The sequence below is a fragment of the Cyprinodon tularosa genome, unplaced genomic scaffold, assembly GCF_016077235.1.
Source record: "Cyprinodon tularosa strain WSP-4 unplaced genomic scaffold, ASM1607723v1 ctg814, whole genome shotgun sequence".
In the NCBI taxonomy this organism is placed as follows: Eukaryota; Metazoa; Chordata; class Actinopteri; order Cyprinodontiformes; family Cyprinodontidae; genus Cyprinodon; species Cyprinodon tularosa.
The window spans coordinates 242859-260286 of NW_024039579.1; the positions used below are offsets into that span (position 1 = coordinate 242859).

A 17428-nucleotide genomic window follows, 5' to 3' on the forward strand; every position below is an offset into this window, starting at 1 on the left:
CTCAGCCGATCCTTCCAGAGAGAGAAGGTCAGAAAAAATCCAGTTTGCAGGATGACTTCCTGCCGAGAGGCAAAGACAAAAAACAAAGTTAAGACTCAGGTTGACAAAAACTCAGTTTGACTCAGCAAAACTCAGCTTGGCTAGAGTACCCAGTATTGGCAAACACTCTGGCAACGAGGTAGTGACAGTCAGCAGCTTAAGAGCACTCCACAGGTAATGAGGCAACGAGCTGCAGGTGTGCAGGGAGGCCCAGTAAGGACGGGGCACCACCTGGTGGAGGAGGAAAGAAAACACAAAAAAAGACCACACAAACTGGATTCCTGACAGAGGCCTTGTAAAACTGAGCAACTGTTCAGTCTTGGTGCTCTCTCTGGTTCATGAATGGTTTGACACTCATGGCAGACACATTTTCCTTCCACTCAAGGAAAATGTGGGGGGTAGGGGGTGTGTAAGTACTTTTTCCATATAACTAACTTCAGCGTGTCAGACCATCCAGTCACAGACCTGATTCAGTGACGCATCAGGTGTTTGTAAAATGAGCTTCTCAGGAGTGAGCAGTTACAGCTTATCAGCTTTTAGTGATAACTTCCAAAATAACATAAACACTTACGTTTTATATTACTGGAATAAATACTTTGCAAAAATGTATTAATTGAGATTAGTTAATTGGTTCTGCTGGAGGTTTCTTCCTGTTAAAAGGAAGTTTTTCCTCTCCACTGTTGCTGTAAGCATGCTTAGTGTGAGGGAATGCTGAAGAGTCAATAAGTTGATGCAATCAACTGGTTTTCCTTAGATAGAAAACAACCAATCTGATTGGATGATCTGGTGAACTGGAAAGTGCCTTGAGATGTGTGTGAATTGGCGCTATAGAAATAAACTGAATTGAAATTGACGTCTTAAATAACTAATAAAGTTACATTAAACGTGTTGTCATTTTGAATCAGGACATATTCATACACTTGTCATTGAGTCTATTTCCTTTTTCTTATTTTAGTCTCATTTACATTTTTTTTTTTTTTCTAAAATTGGTTTAAATCGGTGCCTTTATTCTGAAATGTGACACCGGATGCCCTGTGCAAAGTTTTAGTAAACTTTGATGTTGAACTTGGTTGGTCTGTGAAAGTTCTGCATAAGGAGCAGAGGGAGGTCTGCCCGCCCCACAGACCGCTTCATGGACTTTCCTGTCTTTATTCTCAGCAGATGTGTGTGAAGGAGAGCAGCGGCTCCATGAAGCTCCTCTGCTGTCTGTTTCTGCTCTCTCTGCGGAGCGCGGAGCTCCGTCAGGTCCTCCAAGCTCCGGACATCCAGGCAAAGGATGCTGCAGGTCTGCCTGCCGGGGCACAAACCTCCCCCCCTCTGAACCGGACTGAGATTTCCAGCCTGAAGCGAGTCGCCAGAGGAGCCAAAGATGGAAGTTTTAGAAGAAGAGACCCAGTTTCTCTGGATGTTCCTCCCCGCAGACATGACGACCCGAGCGGCTTCTTCACCACTCCGCGGACCCACCGCCACACCAGCTCCTCCTCGGGGCTCCTGAACCCTCTGATGCCGGTCACCGACGCCTCCTACTGGGCGTACGCGGTGCTGCTTCTCGCGCTCGTGCTGTTCGCAGCGGGTCTCGTGGGGAACCTCGCGCTCATGTGCATCGTGTGGCACAGCTTCTACCTGAAGAGCGCGTGGAACTGCATCCTGGCCGGACTGGCCTTCTGGGACTTCCTCGTGCTCTTCTTCTGCCTGCCAGTGGTCATCTTCCACGAGCTCACCCTCAAGAGGTTACTAGGAGACCTGTCCTGTCGGCTCGTGCCCTACCTGGAGGTGAGAAGGTGTTCCACAGTTTGCTCCATTTAAAACTAAATAAACAATCCCTGCCCATTAAACTGGACTGGTCAAATATACCAGTAACAAATAATCCAATAAAAAACATTATTAAATAATTTGATATTGAAATTTAATTTGATTCAGTTTATTATGGAAGAGAGTTAGGACCACTGAAAAAAAAAAAAAAAGTTAACTGATATTCAAATTTTATTTCAGTTTAATAGAGAATAGTTAATATTCTCAGAATTCTGACTCTTTTTCTTTCCTCAGAATTCTGACTTTAATCTCAGAATTCTGACTTTAATCTCAGAATTCTGACTCTTTTTCTTTCCTCAGAATTCTGACTTTAATCTCAGAATTCTGACTTCAATCTCAGAATTCTGACTTCAATCTCAGAATTCTGACTTTAATTTCAGAATTCTGTCTTCAATCTCAGAATTCTGACTTTAATTTCAGAATTCTAACTCTTTTTTTTTCACGGAATCCTGTCTTCAATCTCAGAGTTCTGTCTTCAATCTCAGAATTCTGACTTTAATCTCAGAATTCTGACTCTTTTTCTTTCCTCAGAATTCTGACTTCAATCTCAGAATTCTGACTTTAATCTCAGAATTCTGTCTTCAATCTCAGAGTTCTGTCTTCAATCTCAGAATTCTGACTTTAATTTCAGAATTCTAACTCTTTTTTTCACAGAATCCTGTCTTCAATCTCAGAGTTCTGTCTTCAATCTCAGAATTCTGACTTTAATCTCAGAATTCTGACTGTTTTTCCTCAGAATTCTGACTTTAATCTCAGAATTCTGACTCTTTTTCTTTCCTCAGAATTCTGACTTTAATCTCAGAATTCTGACTTCAATCTCAGAATTCTGACTTTAATCTCAGAATTCTGTCTTCAATCTCAGAATTCTGACTTTAATCTCAGAATTCTGACTGTTTTTCCTCAGAATTCTGACTTTAATCTCAGAATTCTGACTCTTTTTCTTTCCTCAGAATTCTGACTTTAATCTCAGAATTCTGACTCTTTTTCTTTCCTCAGAATTCTGACTTTAATCTCAGAATTCTGACTCTTTTTCTTTCCTCAGAATTCTGACTTTAATCTCAGAACTCTGTCTTTAATCTCAGAATTCTGAATTTAATCTCAGAATTCTGACTTTTTTCCACAGAATTCTGTCTTTAATCTCAGAATTCTGACTGTTTTTCCTCAGAATTCTGACTTTAATCTCGGAATTCTGACTTTTTTCCCCTCAGAATTCTCACTTTAAGCTCAGTATTTTGACTTTCTTTCTCAGAATTCTGACTTTAATCAGAGAATTTTGGATCTTAATGTAGATGGGCACCTTGAAGGAAGAGATGTGGGAGCTTCAGCTTCACTGACAAAGATGTGAGTTGTTTGGGAGGGCCAGTGACACATTGGTGGAAAATGACGGAATTAGGTGATTTTTTACGTGCCTGAGGGGTCCCTGGTGATGCTATGTTATTAATGGAAGAGCAGAAGGTGATAAAAAAAACAAGAGAGCTAGTCTGTAAAACAGACATGGCTACGGCTTGATACTAACATGTTTGTTAGCTCTCAGAATTCAGTCAGAATTTTAAGAAAAAAAGTCAGAGATTAAAGTCAGAATTCTGACTAAATAATCCAATAAAAAACATTATTAAATAATTTGATATTGAAATTTAATTTGATTCAGTTTATTATGGAAGAGAGTTAGGACCACTGAAAAAAAAAAAAAAAGTTAACTGATATTCAAATTTTATTTCAGTTTAATAGAGAATAGTTAATATTCTCAGAATTCTGACTCTTTTTCTTTCCTCAGAATTCTGACTTTAATCTCAGAATTCTGACTTTAATCTCAGAATTCTGACTCTTTTTCTTTCCTCAGAATTCTGACTTTAATCTCAGAATTCTGACTTCAATCTCAGAATTCTGACTTCAATCTCAGAATTCTGACTTTAATTTCAGAATTCTGTCTTCAATCTCAGAATTCTGACTTTAATTTCAGAATTCTAACTCTTTTTTTTTCACGGAATCCTGTCTTCAATCTCAGAGTTCTGTCTTCAATCTCAGAATTCTGACTTTAATCTCAGAATTCTGACTCTTTTTCTTTCCTCAGAATTCTGACTTCAATCTCAGAATTCTGACTTTAATCTCAGAATTCTGTCTTCAATCTCAGAGTTCTGTCTTCAATCTCAGAATTCTGACTTTAATTTCAGAATTCTAACTCTTTTTTTCACAGAATCCTGTCTTCAATCTCAGAGTTCTGTCTTCAATCTCAGAATTCTGACTTTAATCTCAGAATTCTGACTGTTTTTCCTCAGAATTCTGACTTTAATCTCAGAATTCTGACTCTTTTTCTTTCCTCAGAATTCTGACTTTAATCTCAGAATTCTGACTTCAATCTCAGAATTCTGACTTTAATCTCAGAATTCTGTCTTCAATCTCAGAATTCTGACTTTAATCTCAGAATTCTGACTGTTTTTCCTCAGAATTCTGACTTTAATCTCAGAATTCTGACTCTTTTTCTTTCCTCAGAATTCTGACTTTAATCTCAGAATTCTGACTCTTTTTCTTTCCTCAGAATTCTGACTTTAATCTCAGAATTCTGACTCTTTTTCTTTCCTCAGAATTCTGACTTTAATCTCAGAACTCTGTCTTTAATCTCAGAATTCTGAATTTAATCTCAGAATTCTGACTTTTTTCCACAGAATTCTGTCTTTAATCTCAGAATTCTGACTGTTTTTCCTCAGAATTCTGACTTTAATCTCGGAATTCTGACTTTTTTCCCCTCAGAATTCTCACTTTAAGCTCAGTATTTTGACTTTCTTTCTCAGAATTCTGACTTTAATCAGAGAATTTTGGATCTTAATGTAGATGGGCACCTTGAAGGAAGAGATGTGGGAGCTTCAGCTTCACTGACAAAGATGTGAGTTGTTTGGGAGGGCCAGTGACACATTGGTGGAAAATGACGGAATTAGGTGATTTTTTACGTGCCTGAGGGGTCCCTGGTGATGCTATGTTATTAATGGAAGAGCAGAAGGTGATAAAAAAAACAAGAGAGCTAGTCTGTAAAACAGACATGGCTACGGCTTGATACTAACATGTTTGTTAGCTCTCAGAATTCAGTCAGAATTTTAAGAAAAAAAGTCAGAGATTAAAGTCAGAATTCTGACTAAATAATCCAATAAAAAACATTATTAAATAATTTGATATTGAAATTTAATTTGATTCAGTTTATTATGGAAGAGAGTTAGGACCACTGAAAAAAAAAAAAAAAAGTTAACTGATATTCAAATTTTATTTCAGTTTAATAGAGAATAGTTAATATTCTCAGAATTCTGACTCTTTTTCTTTCCTCAGAATTCTGACTTTAATCTCAGAATTCTGACTTTAATCTCAGAATTCTGACTCTTTTTCTTTCCTCAGAATTCTGACTTTAATCTCAGAATTCTGACTTCAATCTCAGAATTCTGACTTCAATCTCAGAATTCTGACTTTAATTTCAGAATTCTGTCTTCAATCTCAGAATTCTGACTTTAATTTCAGAATTCTAACTCTTTTTTTTTCACGGAATCCTGTCTTCAATCTCAGAGTTCTGTCTTCAATCTCAGAATTCTGACTTTAATCTCAGAATTCTGACTCTTTTTCTTTCCTCAGAATTCTGACTTCAATCTCAGAATTCTGACTTTAATCTCAGAATTCTGTCTTCAATCTCAGAGTTCTGTCTTCAATCTCAGAATTCTGACTTTAATTTCAGAATTCTAACTCTTTTTTTCACAGAATCCTGTCTTCAATCTCAGAGTTCTGTCTTCAATCTCAGAATTCTGACTTTAATCTCAGAATTCTGACTGTTTTTCCTCAGAATTCTGACTTTAATCTCAGAATTCTGACTCTTTTTCTTTCCTCAGAATTCTGACTTTAATCTCAGAATTCTGACTTCAATCTCAGAATTCTGACTTTAATCTCAGAATTCTGTCTTCAATCTCAGAATTCTGACTTTAATCTCAGAATTCTGACTGTTTTTCCTCAGAATTCTGACTTTAATCTCAGAATTCTGACTCTTTTTCTTTCCTCAGAATTCTGACTTTAATCTCAGAATTCTGACTCTTTTTCTTTCCTCAGAATTCTGACTTTAATCTCAGAATTCTGACTCTTTTTCTTTCCTCAGAATTCTGACTTTAATCTCAGAACTCTGTCTTTAATCTCAGAATTCTGAATTTAATCTCAGAATTCTGACTTTTTTCCACAGAATTCTGTCTTTAATCTCAGAATTCTGACTGTTTTTCCTCAGAATTCTGACTTTAATCTCGGAATTCTGACTTTTTTCCCCTCAGAATTCTCACTTTAAGCTCAGTATTTTGACTTTCTTTCTCAGAATTCTGACTTTAATCAGAGAATTTTGGATCTTAATGTAGATGGGCACCTTGAAGGAAGAGATGTGGGAGCTTCAGCTTCACTGACAAAGATGTGAGTTGTTTGGGAGGGCCAGTGACACATTGGTGGAAAATGACGGAATTAGGTGATTTTTTACGTGCCTGAGGGGTCCCTGGTGATGCTATGTTATTAATGGAAGAGCAGAAGGTGATAAAAAAAACAAGAGAGCTAGTCTGTAAAACAGACATGGCTACGGCTTGATACTAACATGTTTGTTAGCTCTCAGAATTCAGTCAGAATTTTAAGAAAAAAAGTCAGAGATTAAAGTCAGAATTCTGACTAAATAATCCAATAAAAAACATTATTAAATAATTTGATATTGAAATTTAATTTGATTCAGTTTATTATGGAAGAGAGTTAGGACCACTGAAAAAAAAAAAAAAAGTTAACTGATATTCAAATTTTATTTCAGTTTAATAGAGAATAGTTAATATTCTCAGAATTCTGACTCTTTTTCTTTCCTCAGAATTCTGACTTTAATCTCAGAATTCTGACTTTAATCTCAGAATTCTGACTCTTTTTCTTTCCTCAGAATTCTGACTTTAATCTCAGAATTCTGACTTCAATCTCAGAATTCTGACTTCAATCTCAGAATTCTGACTTTAATTTCAGAATTCTGTCTTCAATCTCAGAATTCTGACTTTAATTTCAGAATTCTAACTCTTTTTTTTTCACGGAATCCTGTCTTCAATCTCAGAGTTCTGTCTTCAATCTCAGAATTCTGACTTTAATCTCAGAATTCTGACTCTTTTTCTTTCCTCAGAATTCTGACTTCAATCTCAGAATTCTGACTTTAATCTCAGAATTCTGTCTTCAATCTCAGAGTTCTGTCTTCAATCTCAGAATTCTGACTTTAATTTCAGAATTCTAACTCTTTTTTTCACAGAATCCTGTCTTCAATCTCAGAGTTCTGTCTTCAATCTCAGAATTCTGACTTTAATCTCAGAATTCTGACTGTTTTTCCTCAGAATTCTGACTTTAATCTCAGAATTCTGACTCTTTTTCTTTCCTCAGAATTCTGACTTTAATCTCAGAATTCTGACTTCAATCTCAGAATTCTGACTTTAATCTCAGAATTCTGTCTTCAATCTCAGAATTCTGACTTTAATCTCAGAATTCTGACTGTTTTTCCTCAGAATTCTGACTTTAATCTCAGAATTCTGACTCTTTTTCTTTCCTCAGAATTCTGACTTTAATCTCAGAATTCTGACTCTTTTTCTTTCCTCAGAATTCTGACTTTAATCTCAGAATTCTGACTCTTTTTCTTTCCTCAGAATTCTGACTTTAATCTCAGAATTCTGACTCTTTTTCTTTCCTCAGAATTCTGACTTCAATCTCAGAATTCTGACTTTAATCTCAGAATTCTGTCTTCAATCTCAGAGTTCTGTCTTCAATCTCAGAATTCTGACTTTAATTTCAGAATTCTAACTCTTTTTTTCACAGAATCCTGTCTTCAATCTCAGAGTTCTGTCTTCAATCTCAGAATTCTGACTTTAATCTCAGAATTCTGACTGTTTTTCCTCAGAATTCTGACTTTAATCTCAGAATTCTGACTCTTTTTCTTTCCTCAGAATTCTGACTTTAATCTCAGAATTCTGACTTCAATCTCAGAATTCTGACTTTAATCTCAGAATTCTGTCTTCAATCTCAGAATTCTGACTTTAATCTCAGAATTCTGACTGTTTTTCCTCAGAATTCTGACTTTAATCTCAGAATTCTGACTCTTTTTCTTTCCTCAGAATTCTGACTTTAATCTCAGAATTCTGACTCTTTTTCTTTCCTCAGAATTCTGACTTTAATCTCAGAATTCTGACTCTTTTTCTTTCCTCAGAATTCTGACTTTAATCTCAGAACTCTGTCTTTAATCTCAGAATTCTGAATTTAATCTCAGAATTCTGACTTTTTTCCACAGAATTCTGTCTTTAATCTCAGAATTCTGACTGTTTTTCCTCAGAATTCTGACTTTAATCTCGGAATTCTGACTTTTTTCCCCTCAGAATTCTCACTTTAAGCTCAGTATTTTGACTTTCTTTCTCAGAATTCTGACTTTAATCAGAGAATTTTGGATCTTAATGTAGATGGGCACCTTGAAGGAAGAGATGTGGGAGCTTCAGCTTCACTGACAAAGATGTGAGTTGTTTGGGAGGGCCAGTGACACATTGGTGGAAAATGACGGAATTAGGTGATTTTTTACGTGCCTGAGGGGTCCCTGGTGATGCTATGTTATTAATGGAAGAGCAGAAGGTGATAAAAAAAACAAGAGAGCTAGTCTGTAAAACAGACATGGCTACGGCTTGATACTAACATGTTTGTTAGCTCTCAGAATTCAGTCAGAATTTTAAGAAAAAAAGTCAGAGATTAAAGTCAGAATTCTGACTAAATAATCCAATAAAAAACATTATTAAATAATTTGATATTGAAATTTAATTTGATTCAGTTTATTATGGAAGAGAGTTAGGACCACTGAAAAAAAAAAAAAAAGTTAACTGATATTCAAATTTTATTTCAGTTTAATAGAGAATAGTTAATATTCTCAGAATTCTGACTCTTTTTCTTTCCTCAGAATTCTGACTTTAATCTCAGAATTCTGACTTTAATCTCAGAATTCTGACTCTTTTTCTTTCCTCAGAATTCTGACTTTAATCTCAGAATTCTGACTTCAATCTCAGAATTCTGACTTCAATCTCAGAATTCTGACTTTAATTTCAGAATTCTGTCTTCAATCTCAGAATTCTGACTTTAATTTCAGAATTCTAACTCTTTTTTTTTCACGGAATCCTGTCTTCAATCTCAGAGTTCTGTCTTCAATCTCAGAATTCTGACTTTAATCTCAGAATTCTGACTCTTTTTCTTTCCTCAGAATTCTGACTTCAATCTCAGAATTCTGACTTTAATCTCAGAATTCTGTCTTCAATCTCAGAGTTCTGTCTTCAATCTCAGAATTCTGACTTTAATTTCAGAATTCTAACTCTTTTTTTCACAGAATCCTGTCTTCAATCTCAGAGTTCTGTCTTCAATCTCAGAATTCTGACTTTAATCTCAGAATTCTGACTGTTTTTCCTCAGAATTCTGACTTTAATCTCAGAATTCTGACTCTTTTTCTTTCCTCAGAATTCTGACTTTAATCTCAGAATTCTGACTTCAATCTCAGAATTCTGACTTTAATCTCAGAATTCTGTCTTCAATCTCAGAATTCTGACTTTAATCTCAGAATTCTGACTGTTTTTCCTCAGAATTCTGACTTTAATCTCAGAATTCTGACTCTTTTTCTTTCCTCAGAATTCTGACTTTAATCTCAGAATTCTGACTCTTTTTCTTTCCTCAGAATTCTGACTTTAATCTCAGAATTCTGACTCTTTTTCTTTCCTCAGAATTCTGACTTTAATCTCAGAACTCTGTCTTTAATCTCAGAATTCTGAATTTAATCTCAGAATTCTGACTTTTTTCCACAGAATTCTGTCTTTAATCTCAGAATTCTGACTGTTTTTCCTCAGAATTCTGACTTTAATCTCGGAATTCTGACTTTTTTCCCCTCAGAATTCTCACTTTAAGCTCAGTATTTTGACTTTCTTTCTCAGAATTCTGACTTTAATCAGAGAATTTTGGATCTTAATGTAGATGGGCACCTTGAAGGAAGAGATGTGGGAGCTTCAGCTTCACTGACAAAGATGTGAGTTGTTTGGGAGGGCCAGTGACACATTGGTGGAAAATGACGGAATTAGGTGATTTTTTACGTGCCTGAGGGGTCCCTGGTGATGCTATGTTATTAATGGAAGAGCAGAAGGTGATAAAAAAAACAAGAGAGCTAGTCTGTAAAACAGACATGGCTACGGCTTGATACTAACATGTTTGTTAGCTCTCAGAATTCAGTCAGAATTTTAAGAAAAAAAGTCAGAGATTAAAGTCAGAATTCTGACTAAATAATCCAATAAAAAACATTATTAAATAATTTGATATTGAAATTTAATTTGATTCAGTTTATTATGGAAGAGAGTTAGGACCACTGAAAAAAAAAAAAAAAGTTAACTGATATTCAAATTTTATTTCAGTTTAATAGAGAATAGTTAATATTCTCAGAATTCTGACTCTTTTTCTTTCCTCAGAATTCTGACTTTAATCTCAGAATTCTGACTTTAATCTCAGAATTCTGACTCTTTTTCTTTCCTCAGAATTCTGACTTTAATCTCAGAATTCTGACTTCAATCTCAGAATTCTGACTTCAATCTCAGAATTCTGACTTTAATTTCAGAATTCTGTCTTCAATCTCAGAATTCTGACTTTAATTTCAGAATTCTAACTCTTTTTTTTTCACGGAATCCTGTCTTCAATCTCAGAGTTCTGTCTTCAATCTCAGAATTCTGACTTTAATCTCAGAATTCTGACTCTTTTTCTTTCCTCAGAATTCTGACTTCAATCTCAGAATTCTGACTTTAATCTCAGAATTCTGTCTTCAATCTCAGAGTTCTGTCTTCAATCTCAGAATTCTGACTTTAATTTCAGAATTCTAACTCTTTTTTTCACAGAATCCTGTCTTCAATCTCAGAGTTCTGTCTTCAATCTCAGAATTCTGACTTTAATCTCAGAATTCTGACTGTTTTTCCTCAGAATTCTGACTTTAATCTCAGAATTCTGACTCTTTTTCTTTCCTCAGAATTCTGACTTTAATCTCAGAATTCTGACTTCAATCTCAGAATTCTGACTTTAATCTCAGAATTCTGTCTTCAATCTCAGAATTCTGACTTTAATCTCAGAATTCTGACTGTTTTTCCTCAGAATTCTGACTTTAATCTCAGAATTCTGACTCTTTTTCTTTCCTCAGAATTCTGACTTTAATCTCAGAATTCTGACTCTTTTTCTTTCCTCAGAATTCTGACTTTAATCTCAGAATTCTGACTCTTTTTCTTTCCTCAGAATTCTGACTTTAATCTCAGAACTCTGTCTTTAATCTCAGAATTCTGAATTTAATCTCAGAATTCTGACTTTTTTCCACAGAATTCTGTCTTTAATCTCAGAATTCTGACTGTTTTTCCTCAGAATTCTGACTTTAATCTCGGAATTCTGACTTTTTTCCCCTCAGAATTCTCACTTTAAGCTCAGTATTTTGACTTTCTTTCTCAGAATTCTGACTTTAATCAGAGAATTTTGGATCTTAATGTAGATGGGCACCTTGAAGGAAGAGATGTGGGAGCTTCAGCTTCACTGACAAAGATGTGAGTTGTTTGGGAGGGCCAGTGACACATTGGTGGAAAATGACGGAATTAGGTGATTTTTTACGTGCCTGAGGGGTCCCTGGTGATGCTATGTTATTAATGGAAGAGCAGAAGGTGATAAAAAAAACAAGAGAGCTAGTCTGTAAAACAGACATGGCTACGGCTTGATACTAACATGTTTGTTAGCTCTCAGAATTCAGTCAGAATTTTAAGAAAAAAAGTCAGAGATTAAAGTCAGAATTCTGACTTTTTTATCAAATTAAACTGAAATAACTTTTCTTTTTTTTTCCAGTGGCCCTTATCCTCTTCCATAGTTTAAGATCCAAATCACAATTACTTTTAGACAAGTTATCAGACTGGTTGCAAGTATAATTTAATAAATGCAAATATTTTGATATCTGAAAATAAATAGAATTCTAAAGAAAAATAATTAGAGCTCTTGTTATTGGCTGGTTGACATTGAGCAAACCCCTCACCAGCAAAACCAGTTGAATAGAGAGCTGCCCAGTATGCATCCCTAATAAACACCTATGATGCTCCATCTGCTTTACTCATTTTTTTAGGAGGAAAGTTTGGAAAACTGCACAAAATGCAACTTATGTTGTTATTAATGTGCTGTTTTTTCAAATGATTCCAATGTATTCATGGTATTATAGCCTTTTACAGCTGCTTTTTGTATCTCTGCTTCTGTCTCCTTGAACCCCAGTCGGCCTCAGCAGATGGCCGCTCACACTGAGCCTGGTTCTGCTGGAGGTTTCTTCCTGTTAAAGGGGAGTTTTTCCTCTATACTGTCGCTACAAGCATGCTTAGTGTGAGGGATAGCCTTGGAGTCAATTTTGAATCAATCTGACTGTATGATCTGGTGAACTGGAGAGTGCCTTGAAATGTACGTGTTTTTAATTTGCGCTATAGAAATAATCTTAAAATGAACAGAATGGAATTTTTATTGGAACATTTAGAGTTCAGCTCCGGATCTGATCTCGCAGTCTGGTTCCTGATCCACCAGCACTGAGCTGGTAAACACATTTTAAGCAGACTTTGTTCTGTTTGGGCTGTTTTTACTCCTCATGTTAGTCTGTCTGTGAAAGGAACTCCAGCCGGGGATGAATAGCTCTTTGTTCCCAGCTCCAGACGGCTTCACTCTGAACAGAACGGGCCGTTGTGACCCGCTTGGCCCCTTTGGTTCTGTTTGTGAAGCATGAAGGGATTCTTCTTCGTCTCATCCCAGAAACCAACAGTTTGCAGAGCTGAGGGGTTCGTCTGGAGGTGCAGAGCAGAAGATTCACAGTCCAGTCTGAGTCATGAAACCCAGATTCTGCCTTCTTCCAGCTTAAATAAAATAAAACCAGTTTTATTTTAGCCGCAAACCGGTGTTATTGTATTTATTTATATTTAGTTTTTAAAATTGCTTAAAATAATATTAAATAAATAAAACCTGTTTAAATGTGACAGAGTTTACCGGGTCAGAACCGACAAGCATCAGGTAGAACCTCAGCTTTAAGGCCGTAGTTGGTTCAGGGTCAGAAACAGCTTTAAACCAAAATGTTGGTTTAGTTTTTTTTTTGTTATATCTGTCAAATTTAAGCAGATCTTTAACCGTGACCAGGTTAAAGATTCAACCGTTAAAACCTTAAACTGTGTCTGGAAGCTGACAGAAGGTTACAGGAACTTGGTGTCTCTGAAGGAGGAGATAGATTTAAAAAAAAAAAAAGGCCTGAACCACCTGAAAAAATTGAATTTTTTTATTTAAAACTTAATGCAAATTGCCTTGTAAGTGCTTTTACTTCAAAATGACACCTTTTATTTAATGCGTTACTTAGAATTAGTTTGTAATTCATGTTCTTAGATGAAAACTTTGGGCTTTTTTTCTTGTCTGCCATGTTTAGGTCAGAAATATTAAATATTGTCTAGCTGTGGGCTACTGTCACCTTACAGCAAAAGGTTTGGGTTCTATCGTCAGTCCATTTCTCCTTTAAATTAACATAAAGCGTTTTTAATGTTTTAACATTTTGAGTTTCATTAATTAAGTTGTATATATTGAAACCGAAAAAAAATGAATATAGTAAACAGTTGGGATTTAGATCAGTTGAGTAAAATTTTCTTAATTTTTAATAAAAAAATTGAAGAAAATCAAAATCATTGCTTTAGACTTAAGTTCTTGAATCAAATGGAATAAAATACTCGCAAAGCAAAAGTTCCTCTTTTTTGAAAAGAGAAATCTAAGAGTAAAATTTACTTCAGTTTGTTGGTTAAATCAACTCTTCTTGGAGAGGAAAAATAATTTATTGAGTAAAATTTACAAAGAATTTCTATGATGAAAAAGTATTTTCTCAGTAAATGCTACTTTGATTTTTTTCAGTGCAACATTCTGGTTCCATTGAGAGAAGATGAGATTTACGAAAAACTAAAGAGCTGGATGTTTTCTCTCTTTGCATTCGGATGTTTTTTTTCCTTTTCCATTAAATAATCAGCAGACTGAAGCCCCCGTCTCCATGGTAACATGTCAGGACCTCTGATGTACACCTGGACCGGGCGTTCAGAACATGATCAGCCCGTTCTCAGCATACCTGCAGCTCCTCCTTCCAGCAGAGCTTTCAGACCCTGAAGTGGATCTCCTCCTCTGTAGCCTCATCAAGGCCGCACCGTCTTCACCTCTTTTCATGCAAACCAGGGAATCTGTTTTCTGCTAATTAATGACCATTTTCTTTAATTGCTCTTTTGGCTGAGGAGCGTTTAAGCAGGTCGGGCTGCCAGCTGCCCCGTCTTCTGTTAGTTCAACCTTTCTCATGCTAATTACAGCTCAGCACTAATTATCCTCCGCCGGGTCTGAACCGTTTGATCTCATTAGGCCCTCTGAGGAAGGGCCGCTTCTTTTCTCGGGGCCAAAATCACCAAGTTTCTGTTCTGGAGACTCCTTTAGCTTGCAGAGGAAGACGTTTAACTTTAGTGTGGGAGTCCTGCTGCCTCTGAGAGACAATGCTGGTCCAAAATATTATGTGGATTAAAAAGGAGAAACGGTTCATAAATAAAACTGGGATGAATTTCATCTATTTAGGGGTAATGAAGATAAAAATTAAGGATTTAGAGTAGTTTTTTTAAATCTTTGAATGTGAAGTTTACTCAGTGTACCGTTAGAGTGGATTTCCTGGGTAAAAACAGACATTTTGTTCTCTTTCCGATGACAGGGGATTGAAATTGTTTCAATTAAATTCAGTTAATTATATAGCGCCAATTCACAACACGTCATCTCAAGGCACTTTACAGTTCACCAGATCATCCAGTGAAATTGATTCAAAGTTTTTTATCTGAGGAAAACCAGTTGATTGCATCGACTCAATCCCTCACACTAAGCATGCTTGTAGCGACAGTGGAGAGGAAAAACTCCTTTTTGACAGGAAGAAACCTCCAGCAGAACCAGGCTCAGTGTGAGCGGCCATCTGCTGAGGCCGACTGGGGCTCAACGAGACGGAAGCAGAGATACAAAAAGCAGCTGTAAAAGGCGGCCCCGTCCAGGAAACACACAGCCAGGCAGACGAGCTCCAAGCTAACTCCTTTGTCAGATGAAGAGAACACATCCAGCCAGTCAAAGTCAGGGAAACAGGATCTCCAATGTCTATAAACAAAGGTGTGGATGGCAGCAGCACAGCTGATATTTCTCTCCAGGATGGAGTCACAGCCAAACAGGAACAGACCAGATGAAGCTACTATGAGAAAAAGCAGAGAGAGCAGAACGTTAGAGATTGAACTAACAGATTCTGCAGAGTGGGAGAATAGAGATAGAATGAAGCAGAATGATGAAATGGGGGTCCCTGTGTCCTCCAGCAGTCTAAGCCTTTAGCAGCATAACTATAGAGATAGCTCAGGATAACCTGAGCCACTCTAACTAGAAGCTTTATCAAAAAGGAAAGTTTTAACTAAAAGTTTTATTCCTGCAGATGGTTTGAACCCATGAGGCTAAAGTCTCTCTCTCTCTCTCTGTCAGGTGACCTCTCTGGGCGTGGCCACCTTCAGCCTCTGCGCCCTGAGCATCGACCGTTTCCACGCCGCCACCTCTCCCGGCCCCCACCACACGCCAAAGGTGGAGCCATGCCGCTCCATCCTGTCCAAGGTGGGTGTGATCTGGGTGGGCTCCATGGTTCTGGGGGCCCCTGAGCTGCTGCTGTGGCAGCTGGTCCAGGAAACCGTCAGCGTGCCGGCGCTGACCTCCGACCCCCAGCAGCGCCAACCCGCCGCCTCCCTGATGGCGTCCCCCAGAGCTCGGACCGACAGGTTTAAAGTGGACGTTTGTGTCCGTGAGCCGTCGGCGGCGCTCCCAGAGAGCGTCTTCGCTCTGGTTCTGACCTACCATGAGGCCCGGATGTGGTGGATCCTCGGCTGCTACATCTGCCTGCCGCTGCTCTTCACCCTGGCCTGTGACCTGGTGACCAGGCGGGTGTTAGCTCAGCGGGAACTACAGGAACCAATCAATGAGAAGATGAGAGGCAGATGCTCCTCCTCCTCTTCATCCTCCTCCTCCTCGGTGAAGAAGAAGCAGCATGTGAGGGAGCGGAGGCTGCGGACCGCCGTCATGGCGCTCACCGGCCTCTATGTTGCCTGTAACCTGCCTCAGAGCGTGTGTAACATCGTCCTGGCCTATTTTTCGGCTCCGGTTCTGGTTCTGCCGGCGCTGGCTCTGGTGGAACAGTTCCTGCTCTTCATTCGCTGCTCAGCGACGCCGGTTCTGCTGCTGTGCCTCTGCCGCTCGCTGGGCCAGGCCTTCATCGACTGCTGCTGCTGCTGCTGCGAAGAGTGCCTCCCTGACAACAACTCTTCCTCTTCTTCTGCATCCACCGCACCCACCTCCACCCTGTCCTCCCCCACCTCACCCACACCTTCCTCCCTGTCCCCCTCTGGCAAAGAGGAAGTGATGAAGAGCATGTTGGCTGCAGAACCAGCCGTCTGTGAGGCAGAGAAAGACTCTGCAGCCATCGGGACGCCCTGCTGAGCCCAGGACTTTAAAGGGACAGCTTGTTTTTTCTACTTCAAGGTTGTGTGGAGTAGTTACTGATCATCAGCGTCTTATGCAGATAGGAAAGAAAAAATAAATAAAAAAAATGTATCTCAAGTTAAAGTAAAAAAAGAGAAACTGAAAGCTGAAAGTCTGTGAGATGGAGACATAAAGCATTTAACTTTATGATGCTGTTTCTTCATCAAAATCAGACACAAAGTGGAATTTGACGTGATTGATGCTTTCAGAGTTTATGCGGATGAATTCTGAGCAGCAGCCTGCTCCTTCCTGTGAAAACCACAGTCCATCTTGACCCCGGTAGGACCGTGTAAACCCGCCCCCTCAGGGAGCAGCTGCATTAAGGGCTGGTTATCCTCCTGCAGCAGTGTGTCCCAGTTAGCGTGTCGCAGGTATGACGCAGATATTTTAGATTTATGCCCAATTTTGAAGCGGTCTAGTCTGCGCTATGCTATTCCACACCACAACGCAAGAGGGACACGAACTAGCTGGGATTATGGGTGGGGCGTGTTATTAATTTCTGTAGTTAGAATAATAAAAAAGATACATTGTGTCCATAAAGCTTAGGTTTTATTTCTAAATAGATCCACACCAAGGTGGAAAAAAACAAAAAACAATGATATTGAGAATGCAAATAGAAAATTTGATTGCGTACTTATAAAAAAATATTCAACAGTGCAGGTAATGTAAACAAACTACTGCAACAAAGTAGTGCAACAACAGCGTAGAACACCGTTTGTCGATGTTTAGCGAAGGGTTCCTGCCAGGACATGAGGATATATAGATCGCAGGGAACCTTTTTCCTCCTGGATCCCAGCTTACTTTCGCCCTCATGTCCCTCCATTGTTGCACAAACTTGTCGCTTGCGTCTTTCCACTTCCTCACCGCCTCGACTGTATCTAGACCCACATTCATCGCTATCTCCCCCCATGAATTGCATGAATATTTGCTGCTCTTGTGGTGTGGAGAACGA

The 17428-nt window shown here is 38.1% G+C and overlaps 1 protein-coding gene across 1 annotated transcript; it reads left to right on the forward strand.

Annotated features, from left to right (window-relative positions):
* The first annotated feature begins 1107 nt into the window (after positions 1–1107).
* LOC119774503 (G-protein coupled receptor 37-like 1) lies at positions 1108–17054 on the forward strand. Its single transcript, XM_038272033.1, has 2 exons — positions 1108–1812; positions 15433–17054. Exons 1-2 carry the CDS (start codon positions 1201–1203, stop codon positions 16432–16434), a joined length of 1614 nt encoding a protein of 537 aa, XP_038127961.1. The 5' UTR covers positions 1108–1200; the 3' UTR covers positions 16435–17054.
* Positions 17055–17428: the final 374 nt, after the last annotated feature.

Coding starts and splice junctions, on each gene's coding strand:
- LOC119774503 (XM_038272033.1), top strand. CDS start 1,201: ATGTGTGTGAAGGAGAGCAGCGGCTCCATGAAGCTCCTCTGCTGTCTG. Junction 1,813..15,432: donor GGCTCGTGCCCTACCTGGAG/GTGAGAAGGTGT, acceptor TCTCTCTGTCAG/GTGACCTCTCTGGGCGTGGC.